The sequence below is a fragment of the Vigna umbellata genome, chromosome 8 (genome assembly GCF_029865625.1).
Source record: "Vigna umbellata cultivar VRB3 chromosome 8, Vumbellata_1.0, whole genome shotgun sequence".
Taxonomy (NCBI): domain Eukaryota; kingdom Viridiplantae; phylum Streptophyta; class Magnoliopsida; order Fabales; family Fabaceae; genus Vigna; species Vigna umbellata.
Window position 1 is genome coordinate 39,608,181 of NC_142172.1, and position 26,896 is coordinate 39,635,076.

The following is a 26,896-nucleotide window of genomic DNA, read 5'->3' on the forward strand; positions in this document are numbered from 1 at the left end:
TTGACATCAACTTCTCGTGACAAGAAAAAACGAAAAGAAAGTGAAAAATGAGAAAACATAAAAAATTAAAAAGAAAAATGGACGGACAGTCCCTCTGACTATTAAAGTTTAATCCATAATCGGTAAAACAACTCTTAAGACCTTGGCAACGTGTCTTTTATGTAAAATTTGATAGAAGGAGCTAATTATTTGCCATAAGTGTGGGCTTGGACAATTTTAACTCCAATTCTGCATTTAGATACAAAAGAATGCCAAGTGATATACAAATGTCTGCTATTGGAGCAATCTAAAAGGTTCTCAAGTGATTTTTTCTCTAATTCTTTGGTTTTTTTTCATGTACACATTTCAATAGCAGACTGCTTTTTCCGTGTGCATTTTTTTTCTTAAAAACATTATGTTTTTCAGAACATAAATATTGCCCACTAAGCAATGTCTAATTTGATTTAGAAGCAGCTTAGTTGTTGAGAAGCTTCATCATGAAGTTGAACTTTATATCTGGTGAGGTCTTTGGCTGTGGCCAGTTAGCTCCTTCTGGAACCTTGATACACCTGAAACCTTGGCCTTGATATAACTTTGTGGCAGCAGGATTTTTGAAATCACAGTGTAATGCAATTGCACGACAGCCCCAGCTTCTGGCTTGTGATTCTGCCTTTGCTACCAAGAGTTTAGCTATTCCCTTTCGCCTAAATTTTTCCCGGACTGCCACATTTGATATGTATGCAATTCCAGTCCTAGCATTATTTTAAAACAACAGAAATTACAACATCAGCAGAAATTCAGCGGCAAAGTGATGTGTCAGTCAAGAATATCATGATCCCAGCAGCATGCACATAATTAGAAAAATCAGAAGCTAACCATTTTGAAGGGTTCAAGTTTTCAAATAGAAAAAGATAGAAACGCTAGTAACACATTTTCTAATATGTTTTTTAACAGTCTTTTAAGTAAAAATTAAGAACAATATTCATATAAGCCACAAGACGGAGAAGCATGAACAATGAAAGACACTCTCACAAGTCAAAGGTTGACAACATTATATCGACCACATACATGATGCAAATAAAAAAATACAGAAAACTACGTTGGAGAATCAAGCTTCCTGAACTCACCTTTTCTGTCGCAAAGGCCCCTTCCTAGGTAGAAAGTCAGCAACAGTATCTACTGTTAATATACCAGCCACATACCCCTTGTTGAGGCTGAATTTCCCATCAAAACCACCGACCTTGAAATCATCACTTCCAAACAAGAAAGTTTCACCAAGTGAGTTGCCAATAACAGCAACCAAACAGGTTCTCTTGCAACCGTTTGGTAATGTAAATCCTGCCAACATGGCCACCAATCTGTCCATCCTCAGCACAAAATCTAGTGGGAAGGAATATTCGGGGAAGAAGGAGCTGCAGTGAGTCTCTGCCACTTCCCAACAGTCCTCCAACCTGGCCTCACGCACAATGATTTCAGGAGACACAGTTGGGAACAAATCAGCTACTTGACTTGCTCTACATGTTCCTACATCCAAACGTCACACCTTCAGTTCCTAATTCCTCTCCAACTTTAGCATTACAGAATATAAAGTATCAAGGATCTAACTCCTCTAAAACTACTATATATATATATATATATATATATACCCTTGATTTGAAGAGCATTAAATCTGTGAGACACATTCAAATCAAGAGTGAATATGTAGAAAAATAAACGTGACACACATGTTATTGCACTGTAAATTTTTGTGTTACTTTGATAGAGAAAAACTATTAAATAGCTCAAAGGCCTTGGGCCTGTTACATTAGTGCACAACAACTGAAATAAATAATACTGAAAAACAAACTAGCGGAAAGCTCTACAAAATAAAACCAGCCACTAATTATTGGGCTGTTACAGTGAATAAAGAAACTGACGAATAAAAACTGAAGCAACCAATGCGGTACAACGCAACTCTGGAAAAATAAAACATCACTCTAAATTATAAAACTACCGTTCATAATTTAAGTTTATTAATTAAAGTTTATTTAACATAATACACCCTTTAGACATCTGGTATGGTCATCCGATCTTCATTCTGCATCCCATATGTGATTTCCGGATATCTGGTATTATCATCCGAGCTCCGGTTAACCATTTCCGTGTTCTCTTATAGCCAAATAAACCTAGATCAAGAAAGCTTCTCTAGAATCATGGACCTGCAATGCTCAGTTCTCAGTGCAGCTGGGGTCAGCTGAACAGGAAGTGACACACCTTTGGTCTTCATTGCTTCCTTCACTTTCTCCAACATAATACCAGCTTCATATTCTGATATAATAGGCTTGTTAAGCCAGTCTAGGACTGAGGACATGGAAGATGAGGCTTTATATGAGCTAGCAACACCACGTCCTAAAGGTGGCAGGAGGCCCAAGTTCCTATTGATTCTGTCCATAAATGCTTGTGCAGATTCCCGACTCAGTGCTGACCGTGGCTTTGGTCCCTTTGCAGCATCCAATATGGTCTTGTTCATTACATCCTTTGCCTGCATATCACTGCAATTCTTCTTAGCCATATGTTCGGCTAAAGTTTTATCCAGCTTTGCTATTCTTTGCTTAATGTCTGTGTTCTCATTCGTTAATGCTGATATAAGTCCCCTAAGTACTTCTATCTCACGGCTCATAATGTTTAGGCCCTTCTGCACAGCTTCATTTGACGGTGGAGATACCAGGACATACTCTCTGTCCTGCTCCATAGCTTCTTCTGCTTGGGTCGCCTCATGTTGGTCAATATTGTCCACGGGGGATTCTCGTTAGTTAGTAGCAATGTGACCAGGTTTACCATATTTGCAGCACTTCTTCGATCTGCATTCGTTTGCAGCACTACTTCCACCTCGTCCTCGGCCTACTCGTCCTCTACCTCCAAGACTTCGACTCTGAGTATTTCGAGCTCCATTTGAGTCAAACTGTGCATGTAGTGCTTGATCATCGAGTTCCTTCCTCTTCTTTTTCTTGCTCAGTTCGTGGGCCTTTAATAACCCAACTAACTCATCTAGCATGAGAGTTGATAGATCATGTGTGTCTTTAATAGCGACCATGATACTTTCATAATCATTGGTAAGATTTTTTAAGATCTTTTCCGAAACCCGGTTAGGAGGCATCTCTTCTCCATTCATCCTGCTCGAGCTATAAACTCAACAACTCTTTCCTTTTCATCCATCTCCATATGTTCAAACTCTCTTATCAGAGCTTGTACTCGGACCTGCTTCACGTGAGCCTCCAAAATTTTCCAGGCTTCTTTTGCTCAAACCCCGATTCATCCAGTGCATTGAATAGAAAGTACAAAGCCGATCTGTCTTTCACTCGTGTCTTTTTCAATACATCAATCTGGGTTATTGTCCACAGGTTCATTGTATCTGTCCTCCACTGTATCCCATAAATCTTGAGATCCAAGAAGAACCTTTATCTGCAGACACCAATTATCGTAATTGATTTTTTCCGACAATTGTGGCACACTCATTCCATTGACTACCTTTGCCATTTCTCTCACAAAACACTAACGATTTCCCTCACGAAGTTTGACTCTCCCTTCTCTTTTTTTTTTTCCTCTAGCTACTCAGAGGATAAAACTCTGATATCACTTTGTAGAAAAATAAACGTGATACACACTAAAGATATTCATTCAAGTGTAAATTTTTGTGTTACTTTCATTGATATAGAAAAACTATTAAATAGCCATCAAAGGCCTTGGGCCTTTTACATTGGTGCATATCAACTGAAATAAATAATAACTGAAAGCTCCACAAAATAAAACCAGCCACTAACTATTGGGCTGTTACAGTGAATAAAAAAACTGACGAATAAAAACTGAGTAACCAATGCGGTACAATAAATCCGCAACTCTGGAAAAATAAAACATCACTCTAAATTATAAAACTACCTTTCATAACTTAAGTTTATTAATTTAAGTTTATTTAACAGAATACACCCTTTAGACAAAATGGATCCAATGAATATGAAAAATTTCACCCCTCTTTGACTACCACACCAAAACAGTAATAGTTCTGTATAAGGTGAAATAAAAATCCATAGTACTGAAAAGGCTAACCCAGAAAAGAGTTTATCCATGTTTATATACGATGTTCCTCATTGATGATCAAGGTATAACTTAGGAGTAAGGATTACGAGAACTTAATGAAGGGTAATTCCAAATAACTTTGAAGAATGGCATTACCTCTTTCTTGTGCTTTAAATTACATTAAATATTGTTTTAAAAAGCATTTTTTACAATCATGTTTTCCTAGATTACTCACAGAAAATCATTTAGCTTAATCCTCCTCCGATCACTTGTCTTCATTTTCCCCACAAATTTCTATATCCGGCCTTCCTAAGACAAGTTGACTAAATTGTCAGACATCATCAGCTTTTCAAGAATTGGATAAAATTAAAAAAACCCATTAATCCACTTCATATAATAAAAATTAGGGTTTGACACAGACGTGCTAATACATCAAATTCAACAACCTATCTACTGAATTCCTTAAAAAAAAATCAAGCATCCATAATCCAGCAGTGAAACAGAGAATTTACAAAGAGCGAGAAACTAGGCACCTGATTGTGAGAGAGAGAATTCGTGAGGAGAAGTTGAACCCCAATATGGAAAAGTGGGTGATTTCTTGAAATTAATGTTGAAAGGTGATATTTTTGAGGTGTTTATAGGAGTAGGAGATAGTGAAGTTCCCAGAGGAAATGACCGCATTTCTTGGAGGGGTGTCTTGCTCACTCAAAGAATCCAAAGATTCTCTGTGAGATTGAATCATCACATAACATGAGAGGGTGAGTGAACTGAGAACAACTTGGTATAACAAAGCTGTGCTTACATGACTTTCAAAACTTGTGGGGGCCACCTGATTCTGACAACCAAACTCACACAGATTAGAGTTAAATGTTTGTCTTCAATTTCCATCCATGTCTTTCAGATTTTTTTTTCTTGCATCTGATAGATACAAAGGTTTAGTTTTTAGATAAACTTCACTTTTTATTCTGTAATCCTTTTTGTTCAAAATTATCTTTGATTAAGTGATTTGGAAAAAAATGTTGCTTTAAATAAATAAAAAAAGTAAAAAACCAACAAAAACACGAGATGGAGTGGTTGGTTTTGTCGCCAAACATGTGTTCCTGGGTGACTGCGTTTTTGTTTTGTTTTTTTTACAAAGGTAATTGAAATTGGAACAAGACATGTTGCGTGGAAGAAGAAACACCTCTCGTTTCTTACTTCAGTGGTGGTGGCTGAAAAAGAAGTGCATGTGCTTTATTATCAGTGCAAGAATTTCAAATATTCTAGTATTCTAAAGTTGTGTGCTAACTAAACCAATATACAAGTTTAACAAATCATCCATAGCTCTAAGTTAAGTGAAGATTATTTAATTCTATATGAGCGAAAATTTGGACTTCATTATTAGAAACTTTGGCAGATTAAGCCCCAAGAGAAACCGTGCATATTTAATTTGATTGAAGATGTATTTTATGCTGTAATTTTTTTATTGTAATTCAGAATGTGTTCATAATACACTTTTTTTATATATAAAAGATAACAATTCACTCTTTAATACACTTTTTTAATTAATTAAAATTTATCATATGAAAAGTGAAACTCACAAATTTTTATAATTTCTAATAAATTTCAATTTATAACAGAAGGTATATTTAAAAGATTATATTTTGAAAATATTTGTTCACTTTTCTCCTTACTGTGTTAAAATTATTTGTTTACAGGAGGAATAACAGCATCCTTTCCTAACCTCCAGGGCTTAGCTTTTTTAATCAAAAGTTAAAAACTAATTAATCGATGAAGGGAAGGATTAGATATAATTGTGATAAAAACCCGGGTTAGTTATTTTCATTTACATATGTTAGTCTTCAAACTCCAAACATTTTGGGTACCATGCTAAGGAGCACAGACTAGGCTTCACTCACTGGTTCCATAACCAAAATATCAGCTTTTTCTCTGTATCATTTTAAGTTTCAACATAAAATGAATTACTTCTTGACTAATAGATCTTGTGCATCGTGTCCAAATTTATACCATTACTCTCAAAACATAATCATATAATTATTTGAATTTGAAAGGAATAACGTCCAGCTTTTGTTCATTTGGTTGGATAGAAAAAGTACAAAGAAAAATTAAACAAATTTGGATAAAATGTTATTTTCTTTAAATTCTGATTAGTTTATTTTGCACGTGTGTATATATATATATATATATATATATATATATATATATATATATATATATATATATATATATAAGTTTTTATCTACTAATTAATGGTCTCAAATAAAGTACAAATTCACAATTCAATTACTTACACACTGAGCCGACTCCAATTAGTTTTTTTTTCAGGTAGAAAAACATTATTCTTCTCAAATGAAACATAGGCCTGAATTTTTTTGTGGCCGCTTCCTGTTAGCAAAATTACCGGGAATAACAGAGATATCAAGAACACGTTGGAAAAAAATATATACTTAGCTATTAGCTATTGAGCTAAGAATTGTTTAATAAATTCTACATTAGTTTAAGATTTTAAGACTTATTCTATAAAAGGTCACAGTTTCAAGTAACTAAAAATTAACATACAGATTTCTCAAGAAAGCAAAGTTATACGGAGATGTAGACTTTCCAAACAAAGAACACCAACGAGGAAGCTTCTTAAGGACTCGTTCGGTTATTGGTGTTAATCTGTCCACATCAGTTCTAAGCTTAAGAATAGGAGTATCAGATTTATGAGTTGAACCTGACCTCCAGTAAAGAGTCAGATCAAACAACTTGGGTGCATTTTTTCCTCCAGAAAACTGAATAATATGCCAACCATCCACACCATTCTTTTTGCCAGCTGAAATCAATTCTTCAGAATCCCTTGCATCTGAGGTTGAGTCAGAAAAACAACACTTTAGATAATGAAATATCATAATATCAACATTGGGAAACAAGCATCAAGAACGATCATTTTAATCAACGCATGTATCCATCTCCACAAGGCAAGTTTGTAATAGAATGTGTAAATATGATCTTTTACTCACGCCACTTTAAGTAAAATGCAAGGCAAGAGTTATCACGGTTTACTACCTTAACAATTTCATTTCCATACTTTATATACGTTAATTTCATTCATGTCTAGATACTCTACAACCCCAATAATTTTACCTTCTGGTAAACAAACATATTAGGCATGTTAACGAAGACAATGATGATGTTTACTATCGATGTTGATACAAAACCATTTACCTAAAGCTTAGGCCTTACAAGGATAATTGGTTTGCGCTGATAGATTGATATATAAAAAGTATTAAGAAGACTCAAACAACAATTGGTATCAAGAGCAAAAAGGATCTTATGGGATATGTGATATAACCCACAAACACTTACAACCACCAAATAGCCACCACACATAAGATGGAATCTCAAACATCCTTTACTACCGTTTATGTACCTGTATTTGATGGACAAAACTATCAAATGTGGGCTGTCAAAATGGAAGCATATCTAGATGCTAACGATGTATGGGAAACCGTAGAAGAGGACTACAAAGTGTCTCCCTTGCCAGATAATCCTACGGTTGCTCAAATGAAAAATCACAAAGAAAGGAGGCTTCGAAAATTCAAAGCCAAATCAATTTTGTTCACAGCTATATCTCCAGTCATTTTCAACAGAATAATGACGTTGAAAACGGCATATGAAATCTGGAAGTTTTTGAAGGAAGAGTATGAAGGCAGTGAGAGAATCAAAGGAATGCAAGCTTTGAATCTGGTTTGAGAACTTGAGATGCAGAGGATGAAAGATTCGGAGACAATAAAAGATTATGCGGACAAGCTTCTCGGCATTGCAAACAAAATACATCCTCTTGGCACTAGGATTCTTGATTCTAGAATTGTTCAAAAAATACTTGTAACAATTCTAGAAAGATATGAAGCCACATTGACTTCCTTGGAGAACTCAAAAGATCTTTCTACTATTACCTTGTCAGAACTTTTGACCGCACTTCACGCTCCAAAACAAAGAAGACTCATGAGAGAAGAAGGTCATATTGAAGGAGCTTTGACAGCTAAATTGCTGGAAAAAAAGGGCAAGTCAGGAAGTTTCAGCCACAAAAATGAAAGCAAATCCTCTCATATTTTTCCACATGTCCTTTTTGTAAGAAAAACAATCATCCACATACAAAGCGTTGGTGGAGGCCAAATGTGAAATGCCATAAATGTGGACAATTAGGGCATGTAGAGAAAATCTGCAAGTCAACAAAAACACAAGAGAATGTACAAGCTGCTGTTGAAGAGGGTGAAGAAGAAGAACTTTTTGTTGTTTCTTGCTTTGCTACTTCAAGATCAACAGAAAGTTGGCTAATTGATAGTGGTTGCACGAACCACATGACTTACGATCAAGAATTATTCAAAGATCTTGATGCAACATACAACACAAATGTCAGAATTGGAAACGGAGCAAAAATAGCAGTGAAGGACAAAGGAATCATCGTGATCAAAAGTTGCACAGGTTTGAAATTAATTACTGATGTTTTATACGTTCCTGAAATTAACCAAAACTTGTTGTTCATATAGGTTTGAAATTGCAAACTACAGGTTCTTTGTTGCTCTCCAAGATTTGTCTTTTGGGAAAAGTAACCTTGTTTGTTTTTCATATTGCAAAGTTGCGCATTCGGGTGATTTCTCCTCAAATTCAGGTAGCCCTTGTACCTGCATGTTGTCTTCAACCTTGAGCACATCAAACTGCTCTTTATCAATCAAATTCAAAGCAAAGCTCTTGCCTTTCATTTGAACTCTGAATAATTCTTTATTATCTAAATCTTTAATCATGCAGGTTTTATCTTCAAATAGAACTTTATAGCCTTTCTCTAGAAGTTGGCCAACACTCAACAAGTTTTGGTCAATTTCAGGAACGTATAGAACATCAGTAATTAATTTCAAACCTGTGCAACCTTTGATCGCGATGGTTCCTTTGCCCTTCACTGCTATTTTTGCCCCGTTTCCAATTCTGACATTTGTGTTGTAGGTTGCATCAAGATCTTTGAATAATTCTTTATTGTAAGTCATGTGATTCGTGCAACCACTATCAATTAGCCAACTTTCTGTTGATCTTGCAGTAGCAAAGCAAGAAACAACAAAAAGTTCTTCTTCTTCATCTTCTTCAACAACAACTTGTACATTCTCTTGTGTTTTTGATGACTTGCAGATTTTCTCCACATGCCCTAATTGTCCACATTTATGGCATTTCACATCTGGTCTCCACCAACACTTTGTATGTGGATGATTGTTTTTCTTACAAAAAGGACATGATGGAAAAACATGAGAGGATTTACTATCATTTTTGTGGTTGAAACTTACTGACTTACCCTTTTTTTTTCAGAAATTTAGCTATCAAAGCCCCTTCAATATGACTTTCTTCTCTCATGAGTCTTCTTTGTTCTGGAGCCTGAAGTGCGGTCAAAAGTTCTGCCAAGGTAATAGTAGAAAGATCTTTTGAGTTCTCCAAGAAAGTCAATGTGGCTTCATATCTTTCTGGAATTGTTACAAGTATTTTTTGAACAATTCGAGAATCAGGAATATCAGTGCCAAGAGGACGTATTTTGTTTGTAATGCCGAGAAGCTTGTCCGCATAATCTTTGATTGTCTCCGAATCTTTCATCCTCTGCATCTCAAGTTCTCGAACCAGATTCAAAGCTTGCATTCCTTTGATTCGCTCACTGCCTTCGTACTCTTCCTTCAAAAACTTCCATATTTCATATGCCGTTTGCAACGTCATTATTCTATTGAAAATGATTGGAGATACGGCTATGAACAAAATTGATTTGGCTTTGGATTTTCGAAGCCTCTTTTCCTTGTGACTTTTCATTTGAGCAACCATAGGATTTTTTGGAAAGGGAGACACTTTGTAATCCTCTTCTACTGCTTCCCATACATCGTTAGCATCTAGATATGCTTCCATTTTGACAATCCACATTTGATAGTTTTGTCCATCAAATACAGGTACAGAAACGGTAGTAAAGGATGTTTGAGATTCCATCTTATGTGTGGTGGCTATTTTGTGGTTGTAGGTGTTTGTGGGTTATATCATAGATCCCGTAAGATCCTTTATGCTCTGATACCAATTTGTTGGGTTTTAAAGTATAAGAGGCAAAAGAATGAAAGGAAAACTGATATCTTTTATTGAGCATAAGCATTAAATATTTAAACTACAAGATTTGTAACCAACTTTGAGAAATATGTACTAAATCTAATTAATTAAATAATGCATAAAATCCTCCTAAAAAATAGGATAGGGATATATTTTTATTTAAATTATTTGACTCCTTCAACCAAATGTTGTTTAAGTCACAAAATTCCAACATTTTATGCATTATTTAATTAATTAAGTTTAGTAGATATTTCTCAAAGTCGGTTACAAATTATGTATATAAATATACAAAATTTGTAACCGACTTTGAGAAATATCTACTAAACTTAATTAATTAAATAATGCATAAAATCCTCCTAAAAAATAGGATAGGAATATATTTTTATTTAACTTATTTGACTCTTTCAACCAAATGTTGTTTGAGTCACAAAATTCCAACATTGACCAGCATGGTGTCAGCCAATTTTTGAAAACTCATGCTGATACAAGATGCATTCAGGAGAATAATGGATCAATTGAAGCTAACAATCCAAGTGTTAGTGCTAGGCCCAAAAGAAATATTATGAGGCCCGCAGATTGGTATGATTATGTGTATTGAGAGAGAGTATTGTGATTGTTTTGTGGGGATCTTTCTGGTAGAACTCTTTTGTATTGTTTTTACGTGGTTACCATGATATACAAGTAAACCATTAGTATATGCAATGAATATAAGCATTGTAATGAACTTTTGGGGGATGAGAATACTATTCACTATTTTTTTTTTTCTCCCTGGAGGCCTGGTACCTCGAATACTAGATTTTTAACTCTAACACCTATCACATGCTCAAACTGATGATTATTTAGAAACACAACTCGATACCTTTAAGTTCAAAATCTTCTATTTCTTCTGTGTTGATTGCAAGAACCCAACGGATAGAACCCTTTGTATCAATTGAAACTTCTGTTATTCTTCCATTTCCTTCAGCATCACCAAGGACATGCATTGTAGGAATATCCATCTCAGACCAGCCACTAACGGTGTCATTATAAGCCCAACAACCGTATTTGACCAAGAAAGTCACAAAATCAACTGTTTTGTCTCTACCACATACAAAACTTTCATTAATCTCTTGAACCTCCTTGTTCAAATTTCCAGGAGTAGTAGAAAATAAAGATAAATATGATTTAAGATTTTGTCCTTCTTCGGGTTTTCCTGTGGCATCAACAACATGTACAACCTGAAAATAAAGAGAAATTTTTAGTTGTTATGCTAGTTGTACTTGGTAATTGTCAAATTAAATGGTTATGATAGGGAAGGAGAAAGACAAATAAATAAAATAATAGGATTAATGACATTATATTCATATGGTGTATAATAATGTGTTGCAATATACAGACTTTTACTAAAAGGTCAAATAAAGTAGTATCGCTATTACAAGCCCAATCCCTAGTATGGTAAGAAAATTAAGACTAAAAATGAAAAAATAAATAAATAAGCATTATGAATAGCAAACAACTCATAATATTACATCCTCAATTAGATGACAAGTTGATTCTAAACCAACAGAATATATTTTATAAATATTTTAGGATATTCAATAAGATGAAGTGGATGTATTGACAGTAAACAACATAAGAATATCAGGAATCACCATTCTCCATAGTAAGTACAAAGGTCAACGTTCAATGATAATTATAATTACAGGTAATGATTGCCAGGGCAATGAATAGGTAAAGAATCATCTTTGTTGCCACTTTCAGATCAAATATCTTGCAGACTACAACATTTCTTCAGGAAAGAGGTAGCACAATCCAAGAACATTATTGTGATCTGCCAAATAAAATATGTGATGGGCATCCAAGAGAATACACGATTGATGAATACTAAACCTGGTGATTCTCCTATCCTATGAATCCTAATGCCAATCTTCTGTGAAGATAAGCGAGTCATTTTCACACCCTTAAAGGAACAAAAGACCAGTTGGGAAACCAAACTGTTTGATTGTCATTTGTCCAGGCATCTCCTTTGCATTCAGTGTAGCAAGTCAATTTCTTAGCTCTCCATGTGAAGAACCCAGAGGTGCAGTAGTGCACAACTTGAAGTATATTGAAGGAGGTCTAAGAAAAGATTCATTATACAAAGACAAAGGCTGTATTTAGACTGCGGGATATGGGTGACCGTTCAATCTTTACTGGTGATAATCTGATTTTGAGGAAAAGCAAGGAATCAAATATAGTTGCTAGACCTAATGCAGAAATGGAGTATCGAGTCAAAACTTAGACCACTTGAGAGCTTATCGGGCTCAATGAGTTGCTCAAAGAGATTTGTGGAGGTTACACAAATGGCACTCATGTGATAATCAAGAACCTTGCGTGTTTCCTCAAATATAGAGATAAATTTCCATTTAATTAGAGAGGAAATATTATCCCAAGACATCACCACTAGCTTTGTCAATCCAAAAGACCAAGGTTGGCTGTTTCAACTAAGTCATTATGAAGTCCTTAATATTGTTGTATGTGACAAGCTTGGTGAATATGGTTTATATGTTCCAACCTGAGGAAGAGAGTTAAAAATATGTAATTATAGTAATATTGTAAATACATCACATCATATTCTAGTGATTATTTCTAGCTATCCTTTTATTTAGTAATATTGTAAATACATCACATCCCAAGTGCTTCATTCATTTATAACTTTTCTCTTGCTGATAAAAAAAAATAAAAAACAAACAATATAAACTACACTACTAGTAGACAAACATAATTCAAACCAGGGAAGAGAAGTTCTATGTGTATTCATACTATATGAGGTAGAATAAGTGCTTCTGTTAGCTATTAAGTGACAAAAAAGACTGTAAAATTTATATGCAAATAAAAACTTACATTCACAGCTCTAGCAATGTCTTCTGAAAAAGGAGGAACGACACCCGATAATACAATTGCAAGTGATGAAGCAAATAACATTAGGGTAGCTAGGATGATAGCCTTTTTAGCACCTGGACATCATATTACCAATACAAGAAAGAACATCATGGAATATTAAGTTTCAAAATGCTTAAAAAGCATTCCTTAATATTTTACAAAATGTATCATTTAATTATACTTCAAACTTATAGAGTCAACAATTCCTCAATAAACAACAATTATGTGTGAAGACCAGACCTTTGAATTATTAACTCAAATACCTAAAAGTTTTGATCCTTGATGTTTGTTTTTGAGGGTATAAACATGGTCAAGCCAAATATGTTCAAATTGATAGACATTTCATAAAGGAAAAGGCCAACACCGGTCTAATTTGCATTCCTTTTGTTCCTACTTCACAACAAGTAGTTGACATTCTTACTAAAGGTTTGTTTAAGCCCAACTTTGAGTTTCTTGTAAGCAAGTGGGGTATGTTGGACATCTGTGGACTAACTTGACATGGAGTGTTGATATATCAAAATTAATTAGACATTTGGAGAGAGAGAGACCATGATATGATCCATAGGGAATCAATATCATTTTGAGTGTCCTTGGTAATATTTATTACGTTTTTTTAATTAAGTGGCTGAATTGTCACATGGGAAGATCAAAAACCAGAAGGGAAGATGGGAACTAATGATGCATATAGTAGGAATTATAGGCAGCACTAGTAGGAATTAATTGCCAATGGACATTAAAAACTACTTGGTAAGAATTAAGTGGAATTTAGTGGGCCTTTTTATGGTTGTCTAGAGTGGCATATAATTTTGTCTATACAAGGATGTATTTTTAATGCAATAGGAGATATATGAATTCTGAAAGAAAATTAAGTTTTCATTTTGTGACAATATTAAGTTTTGTCTGTCAGAAATTTATAGACTTCTGGGCTATAAGATCCCAAATTTTGATCCAAGATAATATGTGACAATCAACCCTAGAACTTATCCCTTACCTGCTCATCTTTCTTAAATGTTGCGACAATATCCTTTCCCAAATTGAATATTAGAATGGTCCCCTTTCGTTTTCTCATCGGCCAGGAAGGACATTAGAAGATTTGGTCAATATGGATCTTAAGGTAAACAATATGTTTGAAACTTTGATCTTTAATTGAGTTGAATGGCATCATGTGATCTATGTAATTGACGGCACCTAGCGGGATAAGACTTTTCTGTTGCTATTGCAAATTTGAATGGTACACTAGTACCATTTTGTAAAACCAAATAGTTGAAACATGCTCATTTCATTCACCCCACATGAATATTGTGGTTCATATGTCCCTCTATTTCTTTCTCATTTCGTATGATGGGTCTAGATACTTAAATTGTGAGACTTGTGCTAAAATATGTTCTTCAAACCTCTAACCAAGAGTAATTTTGTGGCTTTAACTAAATTTATATTTCATATAACTCCCACTTAAACAAAAAAAGTCCAAGGAAAAAAGAAAAAATACATGTCAAATTTTTATGAGGTTCAAATACGATGTCAGGTGACAATAAGTTTTTTAAAAATTGGCATCCATTTATTAAAACAAGCAAGTAGCATCCCCAGTATCATAAATAGTAAGACTAAAGCATTGCTTGGAAAAGAACATACAGTAAGCAAACCTGAAAGATGGACATATGAAAGAAGGTACACCAAGGTCAAAGATAGAAGAGAAGCAATAAAAGCAGCAATCACAAAACCTCCCAGCCATTCAGGAGTACCACCAGGATTCCTGTATGGTAAAGAAAAGTAAATTAGATGTTAACTGTAAAAGTGAAAATTGACCTGTGAAAAAGATTAATGGTGTTAATAGGAGTAGTGAGTCTAAAGACAATGCCATTGGCAACAATAGACAAGTGAGGATGTATGCAACTGACTGAAGGAGGCAATCTGATATCAAATCAGTGATTAAGTGTATTTTAGAAGGAAGTAATTGGGCTTCAGCTAAATGGGCCCATTAACACTTCCAATCATGACTCCTATCCTAACACATCAATGATACCAATAAATAATCAAACAATTCTTATTGGACTTCCTTTTCATGAAAGATTTCTTATTTCCTTTTTACAATTCAATTTTCTTCATCAACAAAATTTATTTTATACCAACAAATGCTAGTAAATTTGCATAAGAATAGCCTCCAACATAATTAAAAGATGACTAAAAATAGAAATTCCATTTTAAAGTTCAATTTCAGCACTGGTATAGCCCACTAAAAGGCAAAACGTTTTCAGATCTTTCTTGATCTGTTTATCTCCTTCCATGATTTGCCTTTAATGTTTCTATTCTTATCCCCTGCAGCAGACCATTGTAGAATACAAACATGTAAAACAAACACAGGCAGTAACACCCACACCACACCAAAAAATGAAAATAAGCATCATTACCAAAGCACTAAGCAATAGACTTAGCTCATTACAGGTCAGTCCACATATACTGATTAGGGGGAAAATGATTTACCTATCAAATCGAACCATACCCCCTATGAGTGTGGCCGCAAGCCGAATAAATATGCCTGCAGAGAATAAAATTGGTGTGGCTAACCCCAGAATTAGCGTTATCAGTTTGAGTGGCTTTGGTAACCTTTCTGAGGTTAATGTTGCTTCAAAAAAACCATCTGGATAATTCAACCAAAATTTAGTAGCATGAAAAAAAAAATGTGTTCTAACAGAGGAAAATATAAGGTAGTGATAGTTACATGCAAATGCCGGAGAAACTAACCAAACAAGAGCCAAGTAAGAAGAACCAATTTTAAAATAGTTTCCCAAAATGAGAAGTATAAGCCATTGAAAGGATCCAGCTTTAAAGAGCCATCTTTCAGCCTCCATCTTGACAACAGCAGCTTTAATAATGAGGGGCAATTGCCTTCTCTTTGAGTGTGCATTCAGAAGATATTTTTGAAGTAGAAGAAAACCCAAATATTGACCAATCAATGCTCCAAGAAAAGCTGGTGCACCAAATAATCCAACCACCAATAATGGGCTTGAAACATATGGTACTGGTGATGAAGATATGAAAGGAAGGAGAAATGCAACAAGGAAGGAGAAACTTAAGGCAAACACCCACATGAGGAGAACACTCAAAAATGACAAAGCCAATGAAACTACAGCTGGTATACCACCCATAATTAAGGATGTAGTCCATATTAGAAGTGACTGCATTATCACTGAATTATGGAGCATATTAGCAAACTTTTGACGGTATACAACCATATACATTCCCTGGAAAAATACGACATTTACAACATATCAGAGGCTAATGGTATGACAGTAGCATACTACGCTACTACCACTGTTATATTGAAAATAGTACATGATTGTACACACTATAGCATAGAATTGGAATATGATTCGCAAATCAGAATGACCAAATTTTCTTTCCAGTAATAACTTACCAAAATGTCAAAATATATGGCACTGTTCTTTCTTATATCCTCCTCTGCTTCAGTTGAATTGCCTTCTGGAATATGAGAAGATGCCCCAATATGAAGCAAGAAAGCAAGCATATTTTCCCCCAGATGTTGAAGAGATCCAGTCTTCAAAAGCTCTAGTTTATCATTCTGCACAAGGAAAAACATAACATTATTATTGTCATTGGATACGAAAACAGTTTAATAAACTCCTTATTTCTCTCACGATATCCATTCACTTCAACCACTCATGATGTCATTCAATATTGTATCAGAGTCAACACATTGTAGGCTATAAAACCATTATTTATTTTCAGAATTTAGGATTCGATCTAACTCATCCTTACAGAACAAGCAGTAAGATGAGACTTATCATTAATTGATGTGGGACTTAAGATTTTACCATATTAGCTACAGATACGGCAAATACACAAGTGAGGAACAAGCATCATCTCATAAGTCGCAAATCGGTTTTATATGATTAAATTAAACACGAACTCAAATTCTAAGAAATTACTATTGTTCTAAAGCTATCTTGAAGAGTTGTTATGTTAAGTCTCATTCTTTCCACAAAACACAGTGAATTTTCATGGTTAGAAATAAAATGTAGAACAAAAAGCAGTCCAAGTATTTCATAAAAAAGTAAGGACAGAAGGAAACCTTGGTATGATATACAGCAGTGTTATCTAAAAATGCAAAATCAAGCCCAGAAAGGCCAGCAACTTCTTTGTACACTTGGAAATCAGTTGCAGATTTTATAGCCCCAGAAGCAAACAAATCCTGTAGGACAAATATCGGTAGATTTGAGTGATTATTCAAAAAATAACAATATAAAATAGGTAAAGGTCAAACGTTCAATTAAAGAAACCAACAAACCTGTGCAATAACTTGACCAGATGGGTATTTTGCTACTAAAGCAAAGTTCTCAGCAGCCCAAGGATGAGGTCCAGCCTACTAAATGCAAAGCCATTAAAAAGAGACATGAACTTGTTAGAAGAATTAATAAACTGCAGAAAGAAAAGATTCAGATACTAAATAACTGGATAATATTTCTATCTTAAAAGTTTCTAGACAAGATTGAATAATAGTTTTTAAGGTTCAATATTAAACATAATACACGAGAAACCACCAAAAAAAGGGATGACTTGTCAATGGAAGAATGGAAGTTATTTTTCACTTGACTGTGTTATTAAAATCACGTGAAAATGAGCAATTGCTAATAACTCAAGTCTATGGACGTACAGAAAAGGCAAACAAGACCATTAAAAGTTCCAGTTAAAATGAACTCATCAAAGAATGAAGAATCTTGGAAATTTGGGACAAGACAGCACAGGAAAGTATAAGTTTTTGTAAAACAACTCTATTTCCAATAAAACAAGCATGGTATGAATAATTTTTGCAATTCATTTTTAATATATTTGTTTTAATAGAAAAAACATTAATTTTCAGAACAGTAAACATGCGGCAATGACAAGTAGAAATAATTATTTTGATTAAATAAGGCATCTAAATAGAAGTAACAAGGACCTGGGACTAAGCTGCGCAACTTCTGCTACTGTCAAAAGTTATTTTAAACCTTAAATGGTTGAAGAACTTTATTTGATATCAAGCACTTACATGGTGTCAATAAACAATGCTCCAAAAAGTTACGTAGATATGTTAATGCACAGATTGATTTTATTCCTAACTCACCCCCCTCACATGAGAGCCCTTTGGTCTTGAAGCACGGCCATGCTCATGCCAACTCAACATTGTTTTGAAATTCAAATTTTTAGAGGGAGGACAACGAAGATTGAATTTAGGACCATTCGGTCTACAAAGGCAAAAGATTACAGTTACTAGGACCAGGTACAATCAAAAGAGACTGAGATAAACAATGTTCATACCAACGAAGGTAGAAGATTGCTTTTATTCCTAAGACAGGGAAGATTTTATATTCATTATGGTCCAACTGAAACAGCTATGACAGCATTAACATGTGATCTCTATTCCATCTATTTCAATACCAAAGACGCAGAAAAAATTTGCCAACAAACAAAACTAAGGGCATGTTTGATTTGAGAAAATGTTATATGTTTCATTTTCTGTAATTCACTTCTATTGACAAGATTATGACCCTATTTTCATTTTGTTACGCATTAATAGAAAAACAGAGAGTAGATGTCCACCAAGAAAAAGTATTTCTTAAAAGTTACTTACAAATAGAAAAGATACAACTATTTATAGAAGATAGTTATCCTCAACAGGAAACATAAACAAAAGTAACTCCAGTAAAAAACATACAGGCCATAACAACTAACAGTCTATCTTCAAAACGAAATAACTGTCTGTTAAATAACTATATTCGTACCACGAGAATTCAGTACTCTAATACCAAAAGAAAACAAGATAAAAACAATGTAGCAATTTGGTAATTTAAAGTGGAAACATAGAAACATTTTCACAAAGAACACACTACAATTTCATAAAAAATTAAGTTATCAATAAACACCTGGAAAATGCTAGACTTCCCTCCAATGCCCATGGCCTCTAAATCAATAGCCATTCGAACAGTTTTGCTCCAAGGATGCTGCATCAAAAATTTCGTTTATTAGTGATAATGATTCTATACAACAAGTGTATCTTAGATACCAATAAAAATACATTCCAACATTTTGTAACAGCTTGAGAGAACTTCTAATACTAACAGATTCTGAAGAAAAAGAGGAAACAACGCATTTCAGGCCTCACTAGGCAGAAAGTACAAGATTTTTCAAGCATCTATGCTTTCATGCAGTAAGGTCAAAACCCACAACGGATAACAAAGTACAGCAGAAACTACAGCCAAATAATGGAGAAAACAATATTACAAGGGATTTTGAGGATGAGGGGCCCTACTTAACAAAGAGGGAAAACAAGAACAACAAAGAAAATAGAGAACATCAATGAAGCACGGTGTGTGATTACTCTGCGAATATTTTAGATAAACCTTCACGAACAGACCATGTGCTTTACACCAAATACAATTCTACAGCCAAAATACAAGAGGCATACTCCGATGCAATGCACCAAATAAAAGCACAGGTACAGCATATAATTGCTAACTTAAAACCTTAAACAATATTAAAGTGTCATTCCAATTAAAATATGTGCTTAAAAATTGAGTAAATTACACTCTCCTCTTTAGACTAAAATATGAAGTGTAAACTCCCATCATCTGACAAGTTCTTTACTCTGTTTTAAATTTCACAATAAAATTGTTAGCTTCTGCTAGAAAACTACTATCAAATTATTACCATCGCCTAACAAACACCACCTTCCCCTCTTTTGTTGTAATCTTCCCTTGACAAATATATTAAACTTTATTCTCTTTTTAAATTTTCATTAAAATTAATTTTATGACTAAATATATAGTTACATTTACTACTACAAAATGTAAATATTACTTTTCTTTTTTCATATTTTAAAATATATAGTTTTCTCTTTTAATAGATTAGAACACACCACTCTTTTTTACAATTTCTATATTTTCTACAAACAGTCTATTAATCTTCACTAAAGATTATTTATAACTAAATATTTTCTATTAAAAATATATGATACTAAGCTACTTGTTTCATATAATACATTTTCAGTAATATTTTTTTTTCTTCGTTAAGCGTCATTTCTAGCCATTTATAGACTACAAACAACAAATTTGGTTAAATTAAAGGTTTTGTCACTCTCAAAACAATTTTACTTTGCCTGCAATCCATTACAAAGAGAAGCTATAGGGCATGAAATGACTAAAGGCTAGCTTGGCAAATTATAAATATTTTAGCATATTTTAAAGAATATTCTTTTTATGGTGTTAATTTAAATGCAGTAAACTATATATTTCAACATAAGAGAGGATGATAACGTTAATATTCACATTTATTCGGAAAAATAAGTGTAATTACTTTAACAATATTAACTTAAAAGGAGACTAAACTACATATTTCAACATATGAAAGGAGAACAATCTAATATTCACATCTCTTAGGAGAAGAAACCTGATTTACTCTGGAAAAATTATAATAGTTCCATAAGCAAATAACAGAAACCTTAAAAAAGTTGAATTAGTGTTTTTCGCAAAAGCTAAGAATAATTGTTGGGGGGGGGGCAGGGAATACTCTACAAAAATGCTGCATAATAGAATCATTTTTTTAAGCTTAAATATATAGGTCCTAATTCTTTTTAATTGATAGTTTGTGCTCTCTTCGTGTATGAGCAAATTCATAATAACAATACCTTAGCAATCCAGTCACAATAAACCCACCAGAAACTGATATTCCTAATAGAAGTTTAAAAAATGTCATCATAGAGAAACGCAATGAAGTTCTAGATTTGGTATTTTCTTAGCATACTCCTAATTTTGATATTGTTGGTAAGAAAATTGTCACACTTCTAATATAAAGAATTTGAAAGTCAAAGTATGCATTATGATAATCACTGGTCAGATAAGTTGATAGGTTTAGGTCTGGGAAACGAAGAAGGTTTTAAACGGTACTTGGGTTTTGCCTACTATGATAGACTTTGATTTTTTTCATAATAGGACTATTCTTCCTATGTTCAAATTTGTATAGGTTTTCTTGGCAGTTTTTTTTATTTGCTTTTTCTTCCCATATTCAGAATTGTACAGGCTTTTTGGAAAGTTGTTCATCTGTTTTACAAGAGTTTGGTCCCCATACTTTTTGTTTATTCGTTTTTTCTTTTATTTAATAAATTTTCACATGATAACAAATGATTGATGTTCTTTGGAATATCAACATAACTGAGATGTCAAAGTACATAGTGATACCTAACATAAGTTTTACGAAAAAAAAAAAAAAGGTCTGCAGTATGATAATAACAAATGAACCATGTGATTAGATAAACATAGACATGGCAAACCGTTTTGTAGTCTACTATACTTTTTGTTTATTTTAATTTGCATTAATGATAAATAAAAATGATAATTAAAGTTTTGTATTAAAATGCTTTCAAAACTTTTGAAGCTTGCATAATAGAGATGCTTGCTTCATTTGAAAATAAATTTTAGGAATTATTTTAAAAGAATAATAATGATATTAGAATATACTAAATGCCAATGTTTTTCACTAAAATTTGGGAAAAAATATCTTTAAATAATGCAAGAAAAAATCTTGAAATTACCTAATATGTTTTCCAAAAATTAAGAATGAAAATGCAATGTAAATCTTAATATGACAAAAAATAAAATAGTATATTTTCAATTCACTTTAAGCATATCTTTCAAATAAGCAAGGGGAAAATTATAATCATTAATAACATCACATGTTCCAGGCCAAATAGATGAGGCAGATCAAAATTGAAGGGCTCAATTGAAAATTGAAATATAGTCCATTATCATTTTTCCAATAGATATAACCAATAAATCTTTATAATTTAGATTTCTTCTAATCCCAATATCAGTCCTATAATCTGCAAATTTAAAAACCATATTTTCAAAACAGACGAGAAACAAGAGAACTACTAAATATAAGGATGCATTAACAAATGGCAAACAATTCCATACCTGAGTTACGAAGCTATGAGCACCATTAAGACCCTCCTCCTCACCTGTATTAAATAAGAATATAACAGCTCTCTTAAATCCATGAGCCCATTGAGAAATCCCACGAGCAAGTTCCAGCATAACACCTACACATGAACTGCAGTCTCCGGCCCCTGCCCTGTTAAATCAGTGCTATATTTTTAGCAGAAAATAATGAAGTGCACTTAACTGATTCAAAATTTTCAAATATTCAAATGAAAAGCAGAAAAATTTAGAGCTGTCACTTTGCATGCTTGCTAGGAAGTGCAGAAGCATAGCACCAAGCAATAGCATAAAGAGAATCTAATGGAAAATTCTAAAAAATTGATGTTTACTAAAAATGTTTGAATGCAAATATTCTCAATATATGAAGAATTCTTATCGATGTCCCCTTTACAATTTCCAACTAGTAGAAAAATGCCACTTCTCAAATGTCCTTCCAAGACCATTATGCTCCTATTTTCATAATGTTATTACTCAATGAGTTTAATTTTGATCCACAATCACTGTTATAAACTTCTTTGCAGTTCCACATCCAACCACGTGTTGCCAAATCTACTAAAATTTTGGAGTCTAATGCAGCACCACATGCTTGGACGTATGCGAGTTTAATTTTGACATACTGATAATAAACAGACTCTTATTAAACAGTATTCAACTACATATGATGTACAAAAGATGTGAAAAGTCACTTAAGTTTAACTAGCATAAAACAATATAATCAGCATATCAAAGCAAGAACTGAAAAACATTACTCTATAACCAGTTTCATTTAATTTTTAAGCCAAAGATGTGATCACTTTTTTGTATTAGATCCCTAGCTTGTATTCAAAAGCCAATTTCTTAACTAATTTGAGACCAATTAAGAGGGGCCATGTATAGGGAAAAAGCTCTTCTACTTCAGATAATAGGAATCTGAGATACTGGCTAAGGGGAACCAAGCTCCCTGCCTCATATCCACAAACACTACGATGCAATGTAATGACCAGAACAACAATAATAAATGAATGCAATGACAACAATAATAAACAGCAACAATAATAAACAGCAACAATAATATGCCAAAACATTCATTTTATAACATATAAGAATGGTCCAATGTCCAACCATATCATATCATCAGCCATGCTTAAATGTAACCATATTACAATTTCAATTTATAAGTCCATGATCGTCTACAAAAAGTATGCCATTTTGTTGTTCCAAGGAGAAAAAAGTTTTCACAAAAATAGTATTTTACCATTGACCTATAGATGTAAATTATAATCACATCAAACTAAAAGGAGCTGCATCTTGCGCCATCTTAATGCAGCGTGTCAAGTCCCACCAGATCATTATTTCCTTTAATGCATAGAAAAAGTATACAGTTATGCATCAGCTATATCCGCCCAGGCTGCCAGCTGAGTTGTTGTTAGCTCTCTATATAAGAACTTGACAATGACATCACAAATTGGCATCAGAGATTCTTTTACTGATAAGTCTAGTCTGGTTCCCAACATGTACGAGAAAAAGCATTCAATAACCATTTCTTCTTGTTGAGATCTTACATCAACTAAATATATGGTCAATTTATAATATATAAGCTGATACAAATCTTTACAAACAAGTTGGTTTTATGAAGTTAAGTTAAGCACTTCTAAGATAGTAGAATTTATCCTAAAACAGTTTGTTGGGTCTATATTGTCACTCACTATTAGGTACTCCACTATTCTCAACCTCAATGTCCAGTTCTTACCATGAAAGGATATGTTGGAAATCTCACATCCATTAGATATAAGTAGATGTGAATCTCATCTTATAAGTTGGTTTTGAGATTTATTTAGCTTAAAGTCTACCTTCTAAGCCAATTAAACCCAAAATTTTAAATGTGCTGCACCACCTCTAGTAGTGATGCAAGTTACTTATTGCTGACTAATTAAGCAATGAAAAGAGCATTATCAACAGGAATATTTTAAAATTCATGACAGTTGTGAGGATCTCATTAATAATTAGAAGAAGATAGTGTTTTTCTCCAGCCAATACCGGGGTTCCTGTATAATTATTGTCCTGCTCTTACTGAACAAAGAACTTAGTGTTCTTTTATTTAGAACTAATGCGAGGTTATTTTAAAAAAGCCAGGTGTGCCCCACAATGAAATTACCCTCTCCAGCAGCACACTAAGCAGAGTCTTATACTAGTGGTCCTTCATAGACCATAGATTTACAAAATTACACACACACAAACCCCCTCGTACAACACATTTATGATACCATATCAGGCCACAATGATAAGTGCGTAGTAATAAAAAAGACAAAAACAATGATTGATTAAAACAGAAGTGTGAAAACAAATAGATTAAGAGAACATACGTTGAAAAAACAGTATCAATATGAGAAGAGACCAGAATAGATTGCTCTCTTGCTTCAGATACATATTTCGGCAAGATTCTTACTACGACATGGTTCAGATCTGAATAAACAAGTGTTCTCCCAGAAAGCAAGCCACTACCGAGATTATTTGCACCAGACTTTGCATGAAAAATATCCACTTCAACATCTACCTCCCAGAGAGCTGTTTTCTTAATATTTTGACATGCTGTCAAAACGTACTGCAGTAGGAAGCTTATCAAAGTAAACATATAATAAACAGAACAGGCTAATAAATTACCACAATCAGTTGTATAGGTTGTTTGTACTCCTTTTGTTCATTATAAATATAGTGAATATTAATAACAAACCACACATGTAATAACCTATCATGAACTTAAAATTACATAAAGGATGTTTACATCCAGAACATAAGCATGTTTGAGACAATGTAATTATAGCGCAAAGGACTCAGCAAGGAACAGGGAGGAGGATGCATACCCAATGGGTGGTGGATATTATAATACCCAGCCCATGGATATTTGTTTATTTACAGAATTTGGATGAGATAAAAAAAAAAAAAAAAAAAAAAAAGTCATCATTTCCATAATGTTTTTTTGTCAGAGAATAAGCACATAACAACATTAGATGATGCTAATATAACATTGAAATCCCATATACTCCCGGGTCGCAGATTCTCGCTACCCTATTGGATACCTGCTAACATAAATGGGGACGGATAGAGGGAAAGTACTTCTCACACCCTCCCCACCCTACTGGCTTCCCTATACAATTAATTGATTGCCATATTTCCTTTTATTTATTTCCTATGGAAGAAAAATCGTGTAATCCACAACATCTTACTCTTGATACTTGTGATACAAAGAAACAAGGATAACAAAGAAGTGAGAACAACAACAATGAAGGAAAAGATTAACAAAGTTAAAGAGTTGACCTGCACAGCAAGATGCAGAGCTTCAGAACCAACTGGATGAGGCCCCACCTCAGTTAAGGCCTTGACATGCTTGAATGCTTCGATCTCCGAAAATCCCCTCTTGCCAGCTTCATCTGCTGTAAGAGGCACTGGCATGCTCTGAAACTGATAATGGTATATGGATGAACAGCAATAAATGATAATCAGCAACAAGGCCAGCCACACAAATGAAGACCTCCTTGGATTTCCAATATGAACAGCGGTTCTGCTTTCAGCGCCCTCACTGGACTCTTCACTTTCTTCTCCACCGATTGACCCTTTAGATGCAGCTGAAGCAGTTTCACGCCTCTGCCTCATCTTGAACAAACTCTATGGTTCAATTACCTGCTCAAGCTTGTTTGTGAAAAGGCAAATGCCAAATCATCAATACAAAGTTACAGTACAACAGCTCCCCGCAAAAAAGAACAAATTTAAGATGGCAAATACTTGTTCATTGCTCAATGCAACAACAACTAAAAGGAGACTTAGTAGGGGTTTCTCAAATTAAAGCCTAATTGCACAAGACCCAAAGTGCAATTTTAAAGCAAATAAGATTATCCGATTGGTCAAACACAAAATAGCTGCAGACAAATTTCACAACCCAGAGGAAAAAATATAAACTTGATCCCGTGTATATGTTTATTTATAATTCCAAAATGTACTCATTATCAGGCAACGATTTAGGCAGATAAAGTAACGAGAAAAAACATGATATCTATCGTAACATTTATATTGACAAGAAAAGTAAAGATGAAGTGAGCAAGAACCTGTGTAGGTGGATGTAACAAGAAAATTGAAAAAACATTCGGCGGAGAAATCAATAATCTGTGTTTGGTACAAATGAGACGGAAGTAAAGAAAAGAAAATAAAAATAACGGTTTTTCGTTATAAAAAGTAAAATAATAATTTTATTTATTTTTCTAATAGTATATTTTAATCTTTTATTACTATCTATACGGGATACTGCACTGAATATGAAAAGGATATTTTTTGTATAGATAAATTCTATTCGTATTTTATCTTTGTAATATAATTATTAACTGGTTTTTTATACATAATTGTTATCTTAATTCAATTAATTTACATATATATTATTAACTTATAATATAATATAAATATTTAAAAAATGGAGACACAAATACACTTTACACTGATTATTCTAAAGTGAGAAAAACATTTCTAATGAAATATTTCTAATGGAACACAAAAAATATTTAAACTGACCCAGAGAGAGACAAAGTAACACCAAGATGAAACCAACAATTCTATAAGTGTGTGTCACGGCTGACTTTCTCATAGTTGAACTGAAATATCTTCTGATTTAGTTTTCAGTTTAAATTTTATCTCATTTTTCTTTTATCCTTCACTTTTGTTCTCAAATAAATTATATATTTAGTATTTTACTTTATTTTTATATTAAAACATTAAATCACATCTTTTATATGATAATCTATTTTTTTTTATTATTTGATAATTGAATGGGATTAAAAATAATGTTACTGTTAAATTTAATATAATAGAAATTAAAAAATTAAAAAAAATATTTTAAGGTATAA

General features: G+C 33.4%; 2 protein-coding genes across 4 annotated transcripts; both read right to left on the minus strand.

Moving 5' to 3' along the window:
* Window positions 1-65: 65 nt before the first annotated feature.
* Window positions 66-4,921, minus strand: LOC124848388 (GCN5-related N-acetyltransferase 4, chloroplastic-like). Its single transcript, XM_047326045.2, has 3 exons — window positions 4,566-4,921; window positions 1,107-1,503; window positions 66-731 (listed from the first exon to the last, which is right to left on the minus strand). Exons 1-3 carry the CDS (start codon window positions 4,711-4,713, stop codon window positions 455-457), a joined length of 822 nt encoding a protein of 273 aa, XP_047182001.2. The 5' UTR covers window positions 4,714-4,921; the 3' UTR covers window positions 66-454.
* Window positions 4,922-6,461: 1,540 nt separating this feature from the next.
* LOC124848393 (Zn-dependent exopeptidases superfamily protein) lies at window positions 6,462-26,185 on the minus strand. 3 transcript variants are annotated; one of them, XM_047326053.2, is made up of 14 exons: window positions 26,108-26,185; window positions 25,323-25,694; window positions 24,371-24,609; window positions 22,005-22,161; window positions 18,960-19,037; window positions 17,345-17,419; window positions 17,129-17,248; window positions 16,454-16,618; window positions 15,758-16,280; window positions 15,520-15,676; window positions 14,682-14,791; window positions 13,000-13,112; window positions 10,997-11,354; window positions 6,462-6,877 (listed from the first exon to the last, which is right to left on the minus strand). In XM_047326053.2, the coding sequence occupies exons 2-14, from the start codon at window positions 25,656-25,658 to the stop codon at window positions 6,576-6,578; spliced, it is 2,733 nt and encodes a 910-aa protein (XP_047182009.2). In that variant the 5' UTR covers window positions 25,659-25,694; window positions 26,108-26,185; the 3' UTR covers window positions 6,462-6,575. The 3 variants fall into 3 exon arrangements, with proteins under 3 accessions (XP_047182009.2, XP_047182010.2, XP_047182008.2); XM_047326054.2 differs by having other exon boundaries at window positions 25,323-25,685; window positions 26,108-26,182; XM_047326052.2 differs by lacking the exon at window positions 26,108-26,185 and having other exon boundaries at window positions 25,323-26,044.
* Window positions 26,186-26,896: the final 711 nt, after the last annotated feature.

What these genes read in the sequence shown, in the direction of transcription:
- LOC124848388 (XM_047326045.2), bottom strand. Translation starts at nt 4,713, where the DNA reads ATGCGGTCATTTCCTCTGGGAACTTCACTATCTCCTACTCCTATAAAC. An exon ending in ATTCTCTCTCTCACAATCAG is followed by an intron (nt 1,504 to 4,565) that starts GTGCCTAGTTTC and finishes GTTTGGATGTAG; the next exon opens with GAACATGTAGAGCAAGTCAA. An exon ending in GGGCCTTTGCGACAGAAAAG is followed by an intron (nt 732 to 1,106) that starts GTGAGTTCAGGA and finishes AAATAATGCTAG; the next exon opens with GACTGGAATTGCATACATAT.
- LOC124848393 (XM_047326053.2), bottom strand. Translation starts at nt 25,658, where the DNA reads ATGAGGCAGAGGCGTGAAACTGCTTCAGCTGCATCTAAAGGGTCAATC. An exon ending in ATTGATACTGTTTTTTCAAC is followed by an intron (nt 22,162 to 24,370) that starts GTATGTTCTCTT and finishes CTGATTTAACAG; the next exon opens with GGCAGGGGCCGGAGACTGCA. An exon ending in CTGCTGTATATCATACCAAG is followed by an intron (nt 16,619 to 17,128) that starts GTTTCCTTCTGT and finishes TTCCTTGTGCAG; the next exon opens with AATGATAAACTAGAGCTTTT.